Raw genomic sequence first — 22,541 nt, 5'->3', positions numbered from 1 at the left:
CCAAATAAGGTGTTATGATTAAACCTAAGGCTTAAAGTCGTTACTTGACTCTTCTAAAGGGTCAAGACGTCTTGAGCCTCTCTAATTAACCTCTTGGATTTCCTTAACTTGAAATAAATATATAAATTCAGACAAATGTACTACTTTATCAAGGTAGGTTTAAAACATACTTACAACGACAGACGTGTAAGAGTGGTTAACAATGCATGAGGGGTTACTTAACTTATTTACATTTATACATATTTAAACTTAAAACACCTTCATGAGTTCGAAAATCATGCTCTAATACCATAAATGAAATACCCATCTCTCGATACATACCCTTAAACAAAATATAGACCTAAAGAGATGTGCCCAACTTGAATATCTCTCTAAATACAATGAAATTTAAGCATGATATAAATTACTTAACATAAATGTGTGCAAAAAGGTGTAAAACATGCTAAATTGGAATACCTCAGATTCATAACTAGTCAAACATCATTCAATACAACCTAAGTGTTTGGAAAAAATCCCATATGAATAATTGTGTATAATAGATAACATAGTTTCAAATTGTACAATAAATACATAAAATCAAGCATAAATTGAAAGTGACTAATATGCTTTTTAGCCTCATGCAATCTTATGAGCGGACTGTTGGATCTCTTATATGCCCCGCTTTCTTTTCTACCTATAAAACTATATTATGAAACACATGAATGATAAACACTTACTAAGTAAGTGATCTCTCGACACTTTGCACACATTATCTTATGTATAATGTTTCATCTATACTGCTAACACGGTTACTTTTGAATGTTTTCCAACATTGTCCTATGTTTATCTATCTTAACTTGGTACCCTCATACCCTATATCTATATGCAATGCCATCCTAGATTATTATTGCCTAAGTTAAACTTGACATCTCTGATGCCATGTGAAAGTATATGACATCCCATATGTTTACTATCAAAGTGCACCTTACACATTACCAACTGGGCTTCGGGCTAACTAGTGTTGATATCCTAATCAGATGAGGAATTTGATAATAGTCCCTCCCTTAACATGTACACATAGCTACGAGAGTGCTACCTTCATCCTAGGATAACCCTTGTTATGGGTGTGTATATGATGCATCTTTTTGACTATGTAAGGAACTAACTAATACAACTTTCCCTTACCATGCACACTTGAGCATAAATGAGCTACTAATCTACCTTGATGCTAAGTACATTATACATCTCATAGGTATTTGACCCTTTTAACTCTATTGTTTTCACATATAATGCCATTTTTGTACACAACTAGTAGTTATCTTAATATATATCATTCTTCTCAACTTTTTTTAATTCAACCCAAATTTGTTTCGATCAAGGTCTGTGTCATCTTTCACTCAGTTAGGCATGTTTGAATAGCCAGTTATCTAATTTTTCTTTCAAAAAGGGTCTCTCTAACCTTATCCTAATTTTAGCACATAACATAGGGGTAAAATTTTCATTTCTCAAGTTCTTGTACAAGCGTGACTGCTTCTGTAGGATCGAATGACCTAAGAGGGGGGGTGAATTAGGCAATTTAAAACAATTTTTACCTAATTAGACAATTAGAACAATTTATTCAAATCAATGAATATTGCCTATTTTTAATCCAATTTATGAGAATAACTAAAATATTTCAAATAACCAACACAATTAAAATCACATAACATAAAGTATGAGTTTAAGGGAAGAGAAAATCAAACATGCGATGTATAATGGTTCGACTCAACCCGGCTTATGTCCACTCCTCCAAGCTTTCTCCCTTGGAGTATTCCATTAATCCTTGGTTGACCAAAACCTCAACCAAGCTTTTCTTCACAACCAAAATAGCTTCCAAGGTACTATTAACCTTTACAAATGTTAAAGCTCAATTTCTCTCACTAGAAATTTTCTAATCTCTCTAAGAGTAAAGTTCACTCTTTCATAGTACAAATTTTACTACGAAATTAAAATATGATCTCTCTCAAAGAGAGTATATGAAAGTTAAAGCTTAGTACAACCCAATGTAAATGAAATTACAAAGTGTATGAGTAAGGGTTTTGATTAGAGAAAAGAATTTGTAATTAAATAACTCAAAACTAATTTGCTCTCAAATATGTGAAAGTTCTTAGTGGTAAAAGTTCTTTTCGAACGAATTTGATTGGGTTTATATAGGGGAAAATGAGGAAAGTTACCGTTGTGTACAAAGAATAACCGTTTTAGTTTTCTAGAAAATGCACAATTCGATCGACCGGATATAATTCAGTCAATTAGATGTGATGTGGCACTCCCGTGGTGCCTACATGGTACTAGCCGTTAAAAAATTCAAACCAAAATTCAGTCAACCGGATTTAATTCAATCAATCGAGTTTCTAAAAGCCCAAATACATAGCTTCTAGACAATTCGGAAGCTGCCATCGAAGAATTCGGTTGGTCAAATTCGGTTGATCAAATTTTATTGCATTTTACCCCCTAAATTTTCAAAAATTGCAATTTGACCCCTAATACTTTGAAAAGTGACAATTTAACCCATTTTTGAAAATTCTTTCAAAACCAACTTTAAGATATAAAAATGTAGTTCACAAAACTTCATCATTTTAAATGAATTAATAAACTTTAGTGAAAAAATTGGCTTAACCCAATAAGTTTGAAAAATGACATTTTAACCCAAAATGTGAAAGATATGAAAATGAGTTTTCAAGTGAGCTATCCCATACAAATAAATATTCTAATAAAAACAAATGCTCCAAATTACAAATATATCTACCTAAAACTTGAGTTTTTCTTCAAATCTTCAAGAATTCTTCAATTGAGCCTTCTCTTTCGTTTCCATCTTAAAACTCCTTCAAGTGCATTAGATAAATGCTTGCAATCTAAGCTCACACTGAAGTAAAATCATTAGTTAATATGTTAAGAGACATATTAGTTTGTTATCATCAAAATAAGAGCATAATGACTCATTGAGTCAACAGCTTCCTCTACCTCGTACTTCTTTGTTAAGCACCACACAAGCATAACTACTTCCTTGTACACTCATCCATATGAATTGATAACATGTAGGCATGACTAACTTGGTGTCATAGGCATACCTTTTACTTATGCCTTGTCACGGGTATAGTTACCATTGTCTCAAGCGTACTTACCATTGTCAAACATACTCACCATTGACTCAGGCATTGATTCCTTTAAGACATGTATGAGCATACATGTAAATCCTATATTGTATTGTCATACATGCATCTAAGCCCAATTTCTCTTGGGCATATATCAAATTATGACCATTCTTCTTTTCCCTTGGTAATGTATGGTCATATATTAATGTTTGTAAACCTTATTTCATCCATTTCTCTACAATTTTCAGTATCGCAACATGGTTCTAAGTCTCTAAAATATTTAATATGAATTTCTTTTCACCTTATAACTTGCTTCTATATGAAGATCATATAAGTATTCAACAATTAACCCTAGTCGAATCAAGAACTCTATCATGGCATAGTTATATCACATTGTATAATTCAATCCATACAATCAACATGCTATTCAATTCAAACAATCATAATATAATATTCAATCCAAAACTAAGATAAAGCCACCAAACTTACTTGTCTTCTAGCACTAGCAAAATGTGGCAAAGGTTTTTTGGTGACTTTAAAATCCTCTCTAATGTTCTTCAAGTACTCATAAGTCTTTATTTGGCTATCTACAATGGAAATATGTTAAGTACAAAAGTGAGCCAAACACCTTGTGCAACTCTTTTTATTTTGCAAAAAACTTAATGCACAAGCATACCTATGGTTTTTTGGTAAAAACCATGATCCGAAATCAACAAAAACTGCTATTATCCAATTTTGAAATCAACGTATGATCATACTTCAACAAATGTTTGAGTGTACATCTTTCTTTGCAAATGTACAACATGCCTTACATGCTTACTGTTAGGTCCCAATCAAAGCTTCGTCAAAATGAAGTTTGTTCTGCTTAGGGCGAGAACGACCGCAAGGTTTCTTTTAGCTCAAAAGGTGCTTTTTTATTCTTTTTCAAAGGAATTTAAATACAAAAAAAATGATAACAACTTCCTAATAATTTGGATCATAACAATAACGCCTACGTGAGCTACTAGACCTATTCTTCAACAAGTATTATTAAGACTACGTGATAGCTAATAGACCTATTCTTCAACAAGCATTATTAAGACTACGTGATAGCTAACAGACCTATTCTTCAACAAGTACTAACAACTTAAGGCAAATCTTCAGCGCAGATGCAGATGACGACAAAAGCATTATTCAAGTGTTGCATGGCTTGTATGGTTGCATGGCTTGTAAGGCTGTCAAGTAAAGTATTTTGGATTCTTTCTTGGCACTCTTGTGGACCTTCTGGGCTCATCATTACCTTCATCTTTCAGAAAAACCTTGTCCTCAAGGTGGAATATTTTCCCACGTGGCCTCTTCTGCTAGAAGTCTTTTTCATTTGACCAAACTTTCTTCGACAAATTTTGAGCCAGTTTTAACCCAGCGCTTATCTAGTATAGTTTTTGATTCAATGATGAAGTCCCCATCCTCAAAAATAGATGGTAGCTCAGAACTGGAATCGTGAGTGTCCCCTACTTGTTTCTTGAGCCTAGACACATGAAAGACGAGATATATGCGTGAATTTGAAAGCAGCTTTAGTTTGTACGCAACAGGGCCGATTCTCGCTTTGATCTCATATGGTCCATAATATCGACTCGCCAGTTTTTGATAAGCTCTCTTAAATGCTGAATGTTATCGGTAGGGCTGAAGTTTGAGAAAGACCAAATCCCCTATTTGGAATTCAATATCCCTTCTTTTAGCATCCGTTTGTTGCTTCATCCGATTGTTAGTAGCATGCAAATTAGCTTTGAGTTGTTTGAGCACAATATCTCGGGCAGCTAATTGTTGGTCTACTTCATGAACTGAACAAGTACCTTTATGATATTACAGAATCATCGGTGGTAGACGTCCATAGAGAGCCTGAAAAGAAGTCATACCAATAGAAGCATGATAGGTGGTATTGTACCAAAATTCAACCCAAGGTAAGAAAGAAGACCATTTACGAGGTTGGTGATAAGTAAAGCTGCAAATGTATTGTTCGAGGCACCGGTTCATAACTTCGAATTGGTCATCCGTTTGGGGATGATATGTTGTGCTCATTTGTAATTTAGATCCACATAATTTGAAAATTTTTTACCAAAAATGGCTGAGGAAGATTGGGTCTCTATCACTGATGATAGACTGTGGCATGCCATAGAGTTTAACAACACCGTTGACAAGCCGTTCAACTACTGTCTTCACTGTATATAGGTGAGATAAGGCCAGAAAATGAGCTGATTTGCTGAGTCTATCAACAACAACAAGGATGACGTGCTTGTCGTTAGAACAAGGAAGGCTGTCGACGAAGTCCATGGTGATATCATCCCATACCTGACATGGGATTGGCAGAGGTTAAAGGAGACCTGCAGGAGCTAGAGTATCAGCTTTAACACGTTAGCACACTTGGTAGGAAGCAATATAGTTTTTCACTGTGTTGTACAGAGAAGGCCAGTAAAATTGCTGAGTTATGCGTTTATAGGTTCAGAGTACTCCCAAGTGTCCTCTGATGGTGAAAGCATGGAATTCCTGTAATAATTGTGTAACAATGGCAGAGTTAGGTGGACCTACCACATGATTTTTGTAGTAGACCAGATCATTACACCATGTGTAAGGAAAACCAGGATTGCCATGTGCTTGCTATTTAATTTTTTGCATGTAAAGGTCACTTTTGGCCTCAGATTTGATGGTATCCTAAATATGAGTGTGAGGGACAATAAGTGCATCAAGGATAGGGGCACCTCCTACTCGTGACAAGGCATCGGTTGCATGATTCTCTTTGCCTGGTTTGTATATGATTTCATAATCATAACCCAATAGTTTGGAAACCCATTTATGTTGCTCTGGTGTAATGATGCACTGTTTAAGCAAATATTTGAAGTTGCGTTGATCTGTCTGAATGTAAAATTTTCTGCCAAGCAAATAAGGCCGCCAAGTTTAAATTGCTTGAACTATTGCTAGCATCTCCTTGGCATATGTGCACTAAGATCGTTTGGTGATACCTAACGATCTACTCATATAGGCAATGGGTTTGCCTTGTTGAGTAAGAGTCACCCCTATACCATCACCCGAAGCATAGGACTCGATGACAAATGGTTTGTTGAAATTCGACATTGCAAGTGTTGGTGTGGTAGTCATAACTTGTTTGAGATGTTGAAAAGCATGGTTTGCATCGTCATTCCATCTGAATTTCCCTTTTTTTAAAAGATCGGTTAAAGGCCGAGCTATAATTCCATAGTCCCGAACAAATTTCCGATAGTAACTTGTAAGGCCTAAAAATCCATGCAACTCAGAAATATTAGTTGGCCGAGGCCATTCAAGAACAACTTTTATTTTACCTTGATCCACTTTAACGCCTTGCGGAGTGATAATATGACCCAAATATTCTAACTCTTGTCACCCAAATGCACATTTACTCAATTTAAGAAAGAATTGATGTTGTCTTAAAAGTTCAAAGGTTGTTTTAACATGTTCAAGGTGCATGGTCCAATTGGGGCTATATATTAAGATGTTGTAAAAAAAAACGAGCACAAATTTTCGAAGATAAAGGCAGAATATGGAGTTCATAATGGCTTGACAAGTATATGGGGCATTACAAAGGCCAAAGGGCATCACCAAATATTCGTAATGACCATTGTGAGTGCGGAATGCAGTTTTAGGAACATGTGAAGGGTGTACTCGTACCTAATGGAACCCAACCCTTAAATCAAGTTTGGTGAAATAGGAGGCTGTGTAGAGCTCATCTAACATATCGTCAACCGTGGGTATGGGAAATCTGTCTTTGATGGTCACCGCATTAAACGCTCTATAATCAGTGCAAAATCGCCATGTACCATCTTTTTTTTAACCAGTAAAATAAGAGAAGAAAAAGGGCTAGTACTAGGTCGTATGAACCCCAATTGTAACATGTCATGAACTTGTTTTTCAATTTCAGCCTTCTGAAAATAGGCGTACCTGTAAGGTCTGATATTGACAAGCTCAGTCTCTTCCTTCAAATTGATTTGGTGGTCTATTTCTTGAATGGGTGGTAGTTGTTTGGGCTCCTGGAATTTGGCTTCAAATTGTTGCATGTTCGGATGAATTTGTTGTGATGAGGAGGCAGCTAAAGTTTGAAAACACATTACAAATATTATGCTCTTAGATCAAATGCTTTTAGAAATAGCTTTCAGTGATGCGCACTGAATTGCTTGATTATCAATGCCTTGTATTTTATGAAGTTGATTTCCCCATGTAAACTCTATAGTCAATTGTTTCCAATTGCATGTCACTGTGCCCAACTGCTCAAACCAATGTATTCCTAATACTAGATCCAAACCACTTAAGGGTAAGACATGTAATGTAAGAACAAATGGGATACCGTGGATTAGAATTGACACATCCTCATATCGCCCTTGACAGGTCAATGACCCACAGTTAGCCACTTTTACATTAAAAGGCTCTGTACGCTCCACTGGTAATTGTAAGATGTTGGCCACCCTTTCATTAATAAAGTTGTGAGTAGACCCGCTATCAATGAGGATAACCATTTCGTGGTTGCCAATCTATGTTGTTACTCGTATAGCTTGATTTGTGGCCTAACTGGATAAAGCATGATGGGATATTTCAGGTTCGTCAGCTTCAAGACTATTAATGCAACCTTCTAACAGGAGAAATTGAGGGTCTCAACATGTCACAGTTGAAGCAAAGTCCCTGAGCTCTACGTTTCTGCATCTCCTCCTAGGATAAGCGTTTCACTGGAGTTGACATCTTAATTGCCGTTGTAACAGCCAGTTCGTTTGCTCGAGTGAGGGGTTTAGTGAATTTTCGTTGTCGATGTAACTAGTTATCCTTCATTCGTGCTAAGCTAATTGCTTCCTTTAAAGACCGTGGCTTGAACATGCGAATCCCATCGGCTATATCAGCCTTTAGACCCCCTATGAATGTCCCAACCAAAACCCTTTGCGTCCATCCTTGGACTCGATTTCCCAGTCGCTCGAACTCCTTTGATAGACCCTCAAAGAGCCAACTTGCTTGATTTTTGATAGGGCCTCATCAAAATCTTCGCAATTAGTAGGACCAAATCGGGCCTATAATTCTTTGACGAACATTTCCCACGTTACCTCCTTGCTTTCTTCGTCGTACGCCCGACATAGCCATTGCCACCATTGGTTAGTTTCGCTTGCTAGATGGAAGGATGCTAATGGAACTTTCTGAGCTTCGGACTTGCCTTGATAGTCAAAGAATTGCTCTACTCGGTTAAACCATTCGGTGGGATCATCACCAGAATATCTGGGAAACTCAAGCTTAGCCAGTTTGGATGAGAACTGCGACCGTCCGCCGGTGGTAACGTCACGAGCCTCCTCTCTTGACTCGCGGAGTCGACTGGTGGAAAAATTTCCTAGGCGTTCGCTAATGGTCTTTGAAGGAGATTCATGCTTAGATAGCAAGACTTCAGACAGTTTGCTGATGGCGTCTTCGAGATGGTGCAATCGATCGGCCATGCCAAGCTCCATGCGGGAGAAACTCTCCTGTAGTCTGCTAAGACCAGCTTCAAGATTCTCAATCCGTTCCTTGTTAGTTGTCATCGGGAAAGCTCTGATACCAATATGTTAGGTCCCAATCAAAGCTTCGTCAAAATGAAGTTTGTTCTGCTTAGGGCGAGAACGACCGCAAGGTTTCTTTTAGTTGAAAATGTACTTTTTTATTCTTTTTCGAAGGAATTTAAATACAAAAAAAAAATGATAACAGTTTCCTAATAATTTGGACCATAACAATAACGGCTACGTGAGCTACTGGACCTATTCTTCAACAAGTATTATTAAGACTACGTGATAGCTAACAGACCTATTCTTCAGCAAGCATTACTAAGACTACGTGATAGCTAACAGACCTATTCTTCAGCAAGCACTAACAACTTAAAGCAAATCTTCAACGCAGATGCAGATGACGACAAAAGCATTATTCACGTGTTGCATGGCTTGTATGGCTGCATGGCTTGTAAGGCTGTCAAGTAAAGTATTTTGGATTCTTTCTTGGCACTCTTGTGGACCTTTTGGGCTCATCACTTACAAACCTACACCATACTTGCGCCAAACAAGACAAATACCAAACTGCTCTTTATACATGTATGTATGGGTGTACACCTCCAAAGTGTATGACCATACATACTCCAAAAAACACAAATAAATTCAAATTGAACATGTGAAAAAGACATAATTACTTTTCAGTATATCTATGAGTGTTACAATTTTGAATTATTACACATATATCTTGATGTTTAATAAATCTTTCATTATTTTTATGGGAGATTGAGAGGTGAGAAATTTTTCCTTGTGATTATAGGAGGAAGAAAGGGATGAGAATTTTTTAAGTGGGATTGAGACTGGAAAAAATAGAGAAATTTCCCCATGAATAAGGGATGAAAATTTCTTGTCATCTTTATATTAGAGATAAGGCAGGGAGAGGGACAGAGAAAGGGTCTCTAGTGATTCGAATTTAAGCATTTAAAGTGGTGTTAATTGTAATATGGAAAAACCTTGGGTGGGAAATTTGTTTAAAAAAATAAATAAAAAATATGAAGACGGCAAACAGTTGAATCCAGAGGCACAACAAAAAACAAAACGGTTTCTTAGTATCATTCTCCGCTCTTCTTGTTCATTCCCATTTTCGAACTCGAATTTTATCTTAACATTTTTTATTCAAATACATTTTCATAACACGCATTCCATTTTTTTCCCTTCATTCATTTATGCATTTCTTCCTCTGCAGCCTCTCATCATCATCATCATGGCGGGTCTATATTCTTCTTCAAGACCCATTGCCTCTTCTTCATCTTCATCTCAAGCCCCTATTAATTCTCGTCTTCTCTTGCTCTTGACTCTCCTTCCTCTCACCCTCGCTTCCTTCGCTTTCGTTCTTCAATGGCGGGGCGAATTGACCGACCCGGTTGCCCGATGGTTCCCCGATCACCATGAATTCCCCGGCATGGTCAACACTTTCACTGACCTTACCATCCGGAATTCAAGGTCGGGCTGTTTTGATCCTCTGGGTCGCAGCAACTCTCCTTCGTTCCCTTATTTTAGGGACTGGAAGTTTGATTTCGGGTCGGATCTGAAGCCTAAGGTGGCTATTTTTTGTTTAAAAAAAAATTGGGTTCCTTGATGTTTGTGGGATTATTATAATGGCTATGTTTTAATTTTTGATCCGTTTATTAATTATTTTTGGTTTTTTGAATTATATTATTGCCTTTATGGATTCCCTGATATGATTTAATGAGACTTAGAAACTGAATATTCTATTCATTCGTATTTTACGAGATTGGTGTGAGTGAGCATTGAGGTTGATGCATATTTTCTTGCATTTGAATGAATAGTGCTTTTGCTGAGGAGTGATTATTACTATTATTATTTATAATAATCATTATTTGATTTAGTTTTTGGAATTTGGAATTTGGCTTTGGCAAGAATCTAAAGCATTAATTACAAGTGATGCGTTCGGTACTTTAAAAAAAAAAAAAAAAAAAAAGAATGAAAGAAAGCATTACAAACCCAGTTACGGAAGCGTACTAATGTTGACCTGTTATTTCATTCTATTTATTTTTTAAATTGGTATATATTGAACAAACTTAGTCCAATAAATCCTGAAACTTGCAAAAGCCGGACATAGACTTCGATTTGAAGTGCACTTCCATTGATGATTCATCTATTTAATTTTTTTTATTTTTTTTTCTTTATTGAATTCTAATGTGGGTTGGGAAGTTTCAATTGTTTAGCACACTTGCAGAGAAAAACATGATACAGTTTAAATTAGGCTTTGATTTAATGGTTTGTTTGTTTTTTTTTTTTTTACTGAGATAATCTTGATTTGATAAACATTCTATCTTCTCTCTGCACGCCAGATATGTATTACATCAAGTACTTCTGCAGGGCTAGAACAGACTTTACCATGGATCTTTTATCACAAGGCTATTGGTGTTTCAAATTTTTTTCTTTTTGTGGAGGGGATGGCTGCCTCTGCTAATGTATCAAAAGTCTTGGAATCGATTCCAGTGAGTTCAGATTTTATTCTTCTTCTCACACGAAATATTTAAGACCTTTCTGGCACTTTACTGTCAACTGGTTTCACTTTTCTTGCATATATCCTGAAATTTCTGTTGCATGGACAATAACATGTATATCTCAGGGGGTGAAAGTCATATTCAGAACAAAAGAATTAGAGGAACAACAGGCTAAAAGGTCAGTTTATGATAATTGTTTTTTTTTTTTTTCCTGTTTCTTATCTTTTATCCAGTCTTTAATTTGAATTAAGCAAAATTACTTTATTCAAGTTTCTTCTGTTCAATTATAAACTTTTGGAACGATGGATATGTAAAAATGCTACTGTGATGGAGGGTAGTTAATTAGGTTGTACAGCTGAAAATATCAATCTCTTCTGATGTTTAAGCTGCTATTATCCTTAGTATTGTTCTTTATATATCATTTTGACAAATCCATAGTAGAAGGTTCTAGCAGATGAATTATCAGTCTTTAGGGGGCTTATAAAAAAAACCTATGACATACTGTAGAGAGATCTTGAGCGTGAGAATAGAAAGTTTGGCTTTTCAAAGTTGAGGTTAATCGAATGTAGAACCTCTGCTTTCTATATTTGTCGATATCACTGTTTATGATTCTTTCTGTTTTGAATTGTTCTAGTTTTGTACCCATTTCATTCTTATGAGATTGGGAACCTTTTTTGGTGTTGTGTATGAATCTAATGGAACAATTATGATGATTTATTCTTCCATTTGTTTTTTAATGTATTTTTGGCTCTAGCCGCATCTGGAATGAGAGTTGGCTGGCAAGCTTCTTCTACAAACCATGTAATTATGAATTATTTGTGAAGCAATCCCTGAATATGGAGATGGCTATTGTCATGGCAAGGGTAGGTGTTTTACATTTTCATCTATGGACAATTTAGAATTAGTAGATAATATATATGGAATTGTGACAATGACAGTTCTTTTTTTGATATTGATCTTTAGGAAACAGGCATGGATTGGATTTTTCATCTAGACACCGATGAGCTAATACACCCAGCAGGAGCTCGAGAATACTCCTTGAGACAGTTGCTGTTAGATATACCTGAACATATTGATATGGTTGTATTCCCGAATTATGTGAGTCGATCGGCAATTATTACATAGATCCAGTTCATATTTTATTGTTGATATTCTTGACATCTCTTTTCACTGTCCTTTTTAGAGTCAGAGTTGATCATAAAATATAATTTCTTTCAGGAGAGTAGTGTTGAGCGAGATGATATCAAGGAACCTTTCAGTGAGGTAGAATCTCTTTCTTTGTGGTTTTCTATATGTTAACTTGGGTTCAATGGAGATGGATAAAATAATATAATATACTCTGGAAATTGTTGACATTGGCTGCTTTCTTTGAGATTTCATATGTGTTTTCTTCATATGGAATTTGAAATTGTAGGCTATCTTACTTGTTTTGTTATCTGGGTGTGGAATTGTAAGACTGGTATTCAACTATCTGTAGAAATGCAGTCTTGAAAAGCGATATAAATTATATTGTCCAATTGATAGTGACTCATCCCCACATTTTTACTGATCGTGTTTTATAATGTTGCCATAGGTATCTATGTTCAAGAAGAACTATGACCATCTTCCCAAAGACGTATATTTTGGCAATTATAAAGATGCAACACGTGGAAATCCAAACTACTTCCTAACATATGGAAATGGGAAATCAGGTGCTCGTATTCAAGATCATCTTCGTCCTAATGGTGCTCACAGATGGCACAACTACATGAAGAACCCAAGGTATGGTGATTTTGTCTCATGTTGAAACCGTTTGCGTATGTATTTTTGTGTGTGTGTGTGTATTGATATATGTTTGTCTTCTATTTCCATTGTTGGTGATATTTACAGTCTTTTGTTTTGTCATACGATTATCGTGTATGTTTGTTCATGTACTTGCTACCTTTACTATTTACCAATAAGTTCTTGAGTCTTATCAAAAAGCAAACTATAATGGTAAGAGTTAAGTGTTAATATTGGATCTTTAGGCAATAATTTTAATTTTTATTCAAGTGGTTACTTAACATGGTATTAGCACTAATGGTGTCAAGTATGAATTCCTAATTTCTCAATTTACTTGATCAAATTTCTCAGATCAGCAGTGATTAGCATCCATTATAAGTAAAATCATCTATGTTTCACATGGGGCCTATTAGACTTGAGTTTATATATGGCCTTTACTATATTAAGTATATGGTTAATAAAAAAAAATTAAAGATATCAGGTGAACTGTTTTTAGACGGGTCATTATTGGAATGTATGTATCATATTGCTTCTCCTTATTTTGTTGTAGTGTCGGTATTATGAAATTTAGTGTTAAAGAACAGAATTTATTTTTCTCTCATCTGTGGACTTTGTATGACTATGTTATATTTGACAGTGAGATCAAATTGGATGAGGCTGCTGTCCTGCATTATACATATACCAAATATTCTGATTTGACTTCAAGACGTGACCGGTGTGGCTGCAAGCCTACGAAGGAGGATGTTAAAAGATGCTTCATGCTGGAATTTGACAGAGCTGTGAGTTGTTGTCTATTTGTCTTTTATGTGTATTTATCCTTTTTCTTCTTGTGCAAAATTTGTGTTTTGCCTGATTAATTTTCTGCCACTGTGATTCCTTTTCCACCCTTTTTTATAGCACTATTATATAATGATTTTTTCACCCTATAAATCAATATCAAAGCTGTGGTGTTGACCATATGTCCAAGATAAATGTGTAAGAACAGTATCTAACTCATGCTAAGGACAAGCCTGTATCAACAAAATTTGGAAATATAGATGAAATGCATTCTCTGGCTAAAGCATGAGCTCTAGAATTTTCAAGGCTAGCTGGTTGGAATTTTTCTATACAAACTAATAGGTATATCCTTTATTTATGGATGGTTATTTTGTGACAAGAAAGTTTCTGTTATCAATATTTGGGCAGTCTTATTTTCCTGTCTCTTTCCTTTTATTTGTAAGTGCACTTGTTATTCAGACTTATTGATAATATTGTCACTTTCTTGTTGTGTTCTGTGCAGGCATTTATAATTGCCTCAACTGCAACAGAGGAGGAGATGTTGCACTGGTAAAATTTTATTAAAAAGCTATATTGAAGAACCAATTTTTAAGGGTTTTAATGTGTTACAAGAGAACCTATAGGTGCTTTTGGGTGTCTTATAGATTAATAAGCTGCTTTTTTGTGTATATAGAATTTACTGTAGGATTTCTTATTCTAATATTTACTTAAGATAATAACAAATGATTGGTCCCTCTAATGCATGTCATCTGTTTATATAGGTATCGCGAGCACATTGTTTGGACTGATAAAATCCTGAATGGGAAACTTCTGAAGAAGGGTATTTTGACTCGCATTTATGCTCCAATGGTAAGTTAAAATGCCCTTTTATTTTTCTTTTTTTGTATTCTTGAAGGCTGCATTGTTATGGTTCTTAGATCTGCAGAATAAAAAATGTGTACGCTTATGTGCTTGTGTCAGTTTCCTGACCTTATGGTGATGCTCTGTTCACAGGCCATTATTCAAGCAATGAGGGAATCTGGGGTCTTCAGTTCAGTAATTGCACTGGCAGAGGTGAGCCTCTCAAAGGACAAATTTTTATCATCCATTGAAAGTAGTAACACTACTAGAGGAGTTAAAAGCGGAATAGTGTCATCAAGAAAGATGGGTGATAACAGTGAATCTGAGGCAACTGCAAGAAGGGTCTTGGAGTGTTCTAATGATGAAATTTATGCTTCAGCAATTCCACCACAATCTCCTCCTGGCCTGGATGACGTTGAGTTTGATACAACATTACAGACTACAATCATGTGATGCCAAAATCTTTCCCGGCTTCAGTGTAAGTTTGAAATGTTGGGAAAGGAGAGAAGTCATGGGAGTAATTTGATGTGGCATTGCATTTTTAAGTTTCTTGGAGCTCTTCCCGATCATTACCCAAGCGTTGGTGTACATTTCAGCTGTAGATTATAGGTTTTATAGAGCTACAGATGTAAAGAGGGGTTTGATTCGATTGCTGATGCTAATTTTTTTTTTTTTGGTTTCTTATTGAGTAATGGTAATATTTGTAAGTGTGCTTTGGGTTACAACCTTCATTTGTAATCTGAAGTTATATTTTGTGTCAGATTAGTTTAACCACACTGGAATGGTAATATTACATTGTTGAGGCCATATTCTTCATATGTAAGTTGTCTTACTGTGAGTAGGTGGTGCATCAATGTGCAATAACTATAAGGAGAAGGCTATTTTTCAACTTTTTTTTCTTTTTGGCCATCCAATGAAACCATATTTTATGGAGCCATATTATGTATCTTCTATTAAGTAATGATGGTAGAGAAATTGGTAAATTTCTCGGTTAGATATATTAAAAAGACAAATTTCTGTTTTTAAAATTTTTAATGTCTAATGAAGGTAAACAACATTTCACCAATTTTATTTAAAAAATTTCACTCTTAATTTATATTAATTTGAGGATTAATAATTATAAAAAAAATCAAATTTAAAAAGTTAAAAAAGTTATTGGTGATGAATGTAGCAAACAACAATTAGAATTGCATTGAAATGATGATGTAAATTTTGTCAAAATTACATTGAAATAGTGTGATCTCAATCTTAATTTTAATTGTAATTAATGTGATTATGAGTTTGACATTGGTCAAAGTTAGAGTTGGGCTAAACCTACCTATGAGGCTGGGAGGGCCATACCATGCCTAATTTTGTGTGGTATGTCATGCCACATTTTAATTTCTGCCAACCAAAAGGCGAGCCCATTGCAAAACCAAGACCTAGGGCATGACCCATAACCCTTGGTTCATGCCTCGTTCAACAAGACCTTACTAGGTCTAGTTGGGGTTTTGGGGCAAAAAATAAGTGGGAAATAATCATTTTCTATATTACAAAACTAAAAAATTCGTGATAAATTTGTTTACTATCAATATGATAAAGAGTCTATGGATTATACACAACAGTGTAAATCACAAAATCTAGAGGCCTTAGACTATACAGAATGAATTCTACTTGAAATCTGGGATGACAACTTCAAGCTCCTTAGAATAGTTGGACTTCAATGACTTTCTTTACTTAAGGGAGCACACTTAAATAGCCCAGAAATGGATGGGATAGAATTGAATATTGAAAGAGTTAAATTTATCCATTTTGGATAAAAAAGGTTTAAATATTGAATAAGTGCTTAGGTCACATGAACGATTTGAATGAACAAGCATATGTTATCCCGTGTTGACCTTAACCAATGATTTTATTACATATCCCTAAGATCAAAATGCATATGTGATGCAAATTGGTGTGATTCGTATGAACGGTCGTATGTCACTAATAAACTACCGTTTATGAGTTTATACAAAAAAAAAATCATGTTGCAACTTATTTTACTTTTGTCAAGTTATACAAACACTTTCTATATATATCGTTACCTAATGGTTCTAGCAGACCCTTAAAGCCTTTCCTTGCCTCTTTCTTGTTTGAGTGCCTTATTTGGATACCTTAGTGCCAACCTAGGTTATTATGTTGACTAAAGATGAAGCAGCCTCTAACAAGGTATCTATAACAATCTATGAATATTATGTTTTATAAAATGTTTTTTTTTTTTGTTACTTTCATTGTCCTTCTGTGTACTTTAACATTAAAAAACCCCAAATAGCTAATAATCTTAGAAGGGGTGAATAGGATTATTTAAAAAACTTTAACTAAATCAAGACTTTTGAACAAATTTATAAACAAGCTTAACCAAACATATAAATGTAAAATCTTTCAAACAAATATTTAATCAAAATCAATTACTTAAGCAATGTTAACAAGGACAATCAAACAAAATCAATATTCAATGAATTATCACAACACATATATATAGAACTTAGGATAAAGAGAAGAGATAGAAATGTTCAATAGTTTATAGTGGTTCAGAGCTTTCTCTTTCAAGTCTCCTACAACCACTTCTTCAAGCAACTTGTTTGAAGTTTCACTTGTAAAAATATTGTCTCTTTACAATAGTCTTCGAGATTTCACCCACGTATACTAGTTCTCTAGGATTGCATCCACCACAATAGTTTATTTGAGATTTTGCCTAAGTGTTTGAACATAGAAAATAATATTAGTGAATGCCTCTACAAGGCTAATACAAGAAAATGAGCACAAATGTGTTTCTCAAAAATTTTGAGTTATAAGCTTATGTGAGAAATTAGAGAAGAAATGAGTTTAAGTTTTTTACATTATATTCTCTAACCTATTTCCCATCAAAGATTCTTCAATTTATAGTCTTGGATGGTTAGAATAAATCAAATGACTATTGATTGGGATAATGCATCCGTTGAGTTTTGATAATGATATTTTGGCCTTGAAAACACGATGGGATAGGTGTCCTATTTTGAAAGATAGGCATTCTCTTACACATTTTGACTTTGGTGGCTTCAAAATTGTTGTCCAACAATCGAATTCTTGAAATATGCCACTGTAATATCCTCAGATACGTTCTAGAGGCATTTATGTCTTTTACCCTTACTTTGAGATATTTCTAGTTTTAAATATATATGTTCAAATGTATATGTGTTTATATTTATCTATAGATATATACAAAGCAATTACAAAAAAAAAAACCAAATATATATATATATATATATATAAAGAGAGAAAAGTCAAAAAAAATGAAACTTATACCTTTTTCCATCATCTTCTCCATCTCTTCTAGAAAAAGCATCCTTCTTCATGTTTTTTCTTTGTTTTTAGAAGGAAAGTGGATGATTTGAAGGGTTTTGAAAGAAAAGTAAGGAAAGAAAAGAAGAGGAAACACTTTTGAAGTCTTGGTAACCAAAAGATCTCTTTATTTTCCCCTTTTCCTATGTTTTTATATATTAGATGCATATTATATGAATATGTTAGTTGTTTTGGTGTTGATTTAAGGTGGTTTTGGTGATCAAAGAAGGAAGACAAAATGGAGAGAGCCAATTTAGTAAAGATTAGTTTGAAATAAGGTAAGAGATATTATTCTTGGTATGTTTCATGTTTTATATTTTTGGTTCTTTAGCTCTATATTATAAATGATGATTTTGAAGTTGAGAAATATTGTTTTTCCATTTGGGGTATTTATGTGTGTTAGTTTGTTCATGACAGAGAGTTGAATAATATTTACCATTTTGCTATTAAATTTGCCCCACGTTTTGACTGTCTTATCTGATGAATCATAAGTGTTATTTTAGCTTGTTGGAAAGATCTTTAAATCCTCTTTTCAATGATATATAGTTTATATGAATTAAAGACCACTTGGACTATTAAATTGCATGAACAAAAAGATTGTCTTACCAAATAAACAGTGAATATAGTTTTTTGCCACTGATTTCATCCCACGTTTTGACTGTCTTATCTGATGAATCATGAGTGCTATTATAGCTTGTTGGAAAGATCTTTGAATCATCTTTTCAATGATATATAACTTGTATGAATTAGAGACAACAAAAAGACTATCTTACCAAATAAATAGTAAATACAGTTTTTTGTCACTGATTTCATCCTACGTTTTGACTATCGTATTTGATGAATTATGAGTATTGTTATAGCTTGTTGGAAAGCTCTTTGAATCCTCTTTTCAATGATATATAATTTATATGAATTAGAGACCATTTTAACTATTAGATTGCATGAAGAAAAATACTACTCTACCAAGTGAATAGTCTCGTGAACAGTGATTTACAGTTTTGGAAAGACAGAAAAGGAGGAGAAAAAGAGAAGGAAGAAAAGAAAGAAATGAAAGGAAAGAGTATGGTCTAGTGGGTTGTGGATAGTTTTAGATGGAAGCAAGATTAGTAAAATATAACACATGCATACATGCTATGAACTATGAGGGGGCAGCCACTCCGGATATTAATTTATAACATTTCTCCTTCGGAGGGTAGTAATTTTGGGGAAGGATGTTACAGCCACTCTAGGGACTGGTATCCTTTTTTGCACCTTCTAATAAAAAGGGACTAATAGGGGACTACTAGAGGAATTAAAATCCTAGGCATGGGAATAAGCATCCCTATCATAGGAATGGGCATCTCTAATCTAAGAATGGGTGTTCCTATTTTAGGGACAGGCATTCTTGTTCATTTGGCAAAAATTTTCGAGAGCTCCAAACTTGCAAAGATGGGTATGGGACTAGCAAAGGAATGGGCATCCCACATTTGGGGATGGGAGTCCCATGTCTGAAAAGTTGAAAACATAAATTTATTCTATCTTTCGGTTATATGAATTTTATGCTATGGACTTAATTAGCTCAATAAATATAAATTAATAACTTTAAACTTAGTTTCAGTATAATCAAAACATCTAAGGGTCTAACAATCTCGCCTTTTTTGATTGATGACAAAACTTAAGTTTAAGTATTGAAAAAGCCATTTAAAGAGTTTGAAAGAGTTTAGAACTCCCTCTCACTTGAAAGACTTTCCATTACTTAAATAATACATTTCAATTTGGCATCTCTTTTTTTTTTCATTTTCATTTTATAAATCCAATTAAACTTAAAGCAATCTCTTCCCATTTTTATCATAAATAAAAAACAATAATAAAGGAAAGATAAATTAAAGCACAATACTAATTTGGAAACTTCTCACCCTTAGTCAATGTCTATATGCTCCCCCTTACTTTAACAACAAATATTTACCAAGCTTTGGTGTTAAAGCAAGTTCATATGATAAGGTTTTTGTAAAAATTTGGTATGATGTCCTCTATATTTTTTCTAAATCCCTTTTTCAATCAACAACAAATATAAAAGAATACATTCCAATAAAATCCATTCAATCCATCCAAATTTTTTCTAAACACTATCAATTAATCTCAAGAATTCACCTCAATTTCAATCCACAAATATCACATCAAGTTCATCAATTCAATTTCAAGATAATCAACATGAACAAAAGGCACTAAAATCAATTGATCAAGAGGGAATCAATAAGAGATATTATCCATTTACCTTTATATCTATCCATCAAACATGCAATATTCAAATAACACATATCCAAAAATTTATCAATAGTCAATTCATCACAACTCAATGTTTAAAATTATGATTCCAAAAGCTATTTAATCAGTCATCATCAATAAATATAAATATGATACTTAACTAAACATGATAACCAACATGAGAATAAGTTTGAGTATTATAAAAAAAACATGTTCCTCAAAGAGTTATGATATGCAAAAACTTAAATTTGAAAAACCATTAACATTTTGCATAAAATGATTGTCCAAAAAAAATAATAATAAATAGACATTTATATAAAGAGACACATGATTTTTCAAGAATTTTAAGTTGAAAAACAATGTAATGAAACACATGAATTATGCATTAAATCAAAATACCACAAGATACAAATCTCAGATATTTTAATCTTCTTTGAGGAGAATTTACATAAATCAAGTCATAATCAATTTTGAACACAAGTTCGCATTGATTCGACTTGATTTTGTAATAAACATTAAACACATTTAGATGCTCAAGCTTCTATCAAATGTTACATAGATACCAATTGAAAATTATATCTATATCATCACATATTTACCAAGATACAAATGAAATCATTCAATAAATTCAAATATATTATTCAAACATTATCATCATCACATTAATAAGGATTCAACCAAAAATATATCAAGGAATATATATTCAAACAGCCAACCAATACTCAAATTCAAATCATATGTTTATTGAATTTAAAGGAGAGTTTAAGTACTTACTTGATGTCCCAAGCTTTTAAATTGAAAAAATTTAAACTTTCCAAGTACCTTGGTGCTCCCATCTCCATTACTCGGATATATGCCTTGCATAGCCATTCATTTTGCACCATTTGATTCTAATGCTACAAGGTACACCTACAAAGGAATTCAAGACATCTTTGGTACCCAAATTGTTTTAGGTCCATCAAGGTTAGTCTTTAATGTCCCTTTAGGAATCCAAACCTTTTTTACTTTAAATAAGTTGTCATTCCTAATTGGAAATTTTCCAACATCATGACCAATAAAAGCATAAAATTTGTATTTTAAATGCAATGAATGATCATTCTTTAATGACTTATATGATTTAACAAAATGATTATTTCCATTATACCCTAGGCTTTCTTTGTTTAATGCACATATTTAAGATGCAAGCATCTCATTTATTCTTTTTGTGCCTATTTTGAATTTTTCTAAAATCTTATTTGAGTTAGTCACCTTTTTAAGCAATGCATCATTTTCACTTCTAAGCTTTTCTAACTCATTTGATGCTAAAATCTTTTTATTTTTAACTTATTCAAGTTCTTCCTTGGTTTTAGCATGCTCACTAATGAGATTTTCATGAACATTCTTAATACATATCAATTGTTTTTTCAAAGATTATTTTAAGCACATATGCATTTATATTCATCCATTAAACAATCAAATGCTTCTTGCAATTCATTAAAAGAGTAAGAGTTAGAGTGATTACCCTCTTCCTCTAATTCACTCATTGCCATAAAGCATAGATTGGATTTTTCATGCTCCAACTCACTTTCATCACTTGAATTGTCACTCCCACTCCAAGTGGCTACAAACACTTTCTTTTTGAGTTTCTTCTCCTTTCTTCTCTTTATAAGTTCAGGACATTCTTATTAGATGTGACTGCGCTTCTTGCATTTATAGTATATCACTTTATCGTCACTATTTTCCTTGTATTTTGATTTGGAGAATTTTTTGCATTTACCTCTTGACAGAAATTTGCTGAATTTCCTAATGTGCACACCTTCCTCATTTGTTGATGAATCATTACCATCATTTTCTACCTTCAAGGCAATATTCTTCTTTGGTTTGGTCTCTTCCTCCTTGGGCTTTCTTTTCATCTCAAATGTTAACAGACTTCCAATAAGTTCATCCATGCCTATTTTGCTTAGATCTTTTCATTCTTCGATGACGATCACCTTTATGCTCTATGATTCTAGCAATGATCGAAACATCTTCTTCACAAACTCAATGGTCTCAAACTTTTTTCCAAATCCTCTAAGATTATTTACCAAGTTTGAGAACCTCTTATACGTATTAGTTTCATTCTCTTCTAACTTCATTTTGAACCATGCATACTCCTTGGAAGAGAAGTTCGATTTTAGACTATTTCACTTGATTTGTACCTTCATGAATGGTTTGAAAGATAGTCCATACCTCTTACATTGAATCACATAAGGAAACACGATTAAATTTGGTTGAGTCTAATGCACAAAATAACATATTCAAAGCTCTTGCATTTAAACTTGTCAAATTTTCATCTTCCTCATTGAAATCTTCTTCATTCTTAGGCAAATTTGTTTTAGGATCTCTAGGCATAAAATCACCATTTTCAATGATTTTCTATAACTTATAATCTATGGATTGAATGTGAAGTTTCATTCTAA

At 33.8% G+C, this 22,541-nt stretch overlaps 1 protein-coding gene across 1 annotated transcript; it reads left to right on the top strand.

Moving 5' to 3' along the window:
• The first annotated feature begins 9,695 nt into the window (after positions 1-9,695).
• LOC123197463 (glycosyltransferase-like At3g57200) lies at positions 9,696-15,355 on the top strand. Its single transcript, XM_044611779.1, has 11 exons — positions 9,696-10,205; positions 10,981-11,130; positions 11,265-11,317; positions 11,894-12,002; positions 12,103-12,237; positions 12,358-12,402; positions 12,713-12,900; positions 13,538-13,679; positions 14,180-14,226; positions 14,439-14,526; positions 14,671-15,355. The coding sequence occupies exons 1-11, from the start codon at positions 9,870-9,872 to the stop codon at positions 14,968-14,970; spliced, it is 1,593 nt and encodes a 530-aa protein (XP_044467714.1). The 5' UTR covers positions 9,696-9,869; the 3' UTR covers positions 14,971-15,355.
• Positions 15,356-22,541: the final 7,186 nt, after the last annotated feature.

This window comes from Mangifera indica, chromosome 15 (genome assembly GCF_011075055.1).
Source record: "Mangifera indica cultivar Alphonso chromosome 15, CATAS_Mindica_2.1, whole genome shotgun sequence".
Taxonomy (NCBI): Eukaryota; Viridiplantae; Streptophyta; class Magnoliopsida; order Sapindales; family Anacardiaceae; genus Mangifera; species Mangifera indica.
This window is presented reverse-complemented; position numbering and strand designations above follow the sequence as displayed.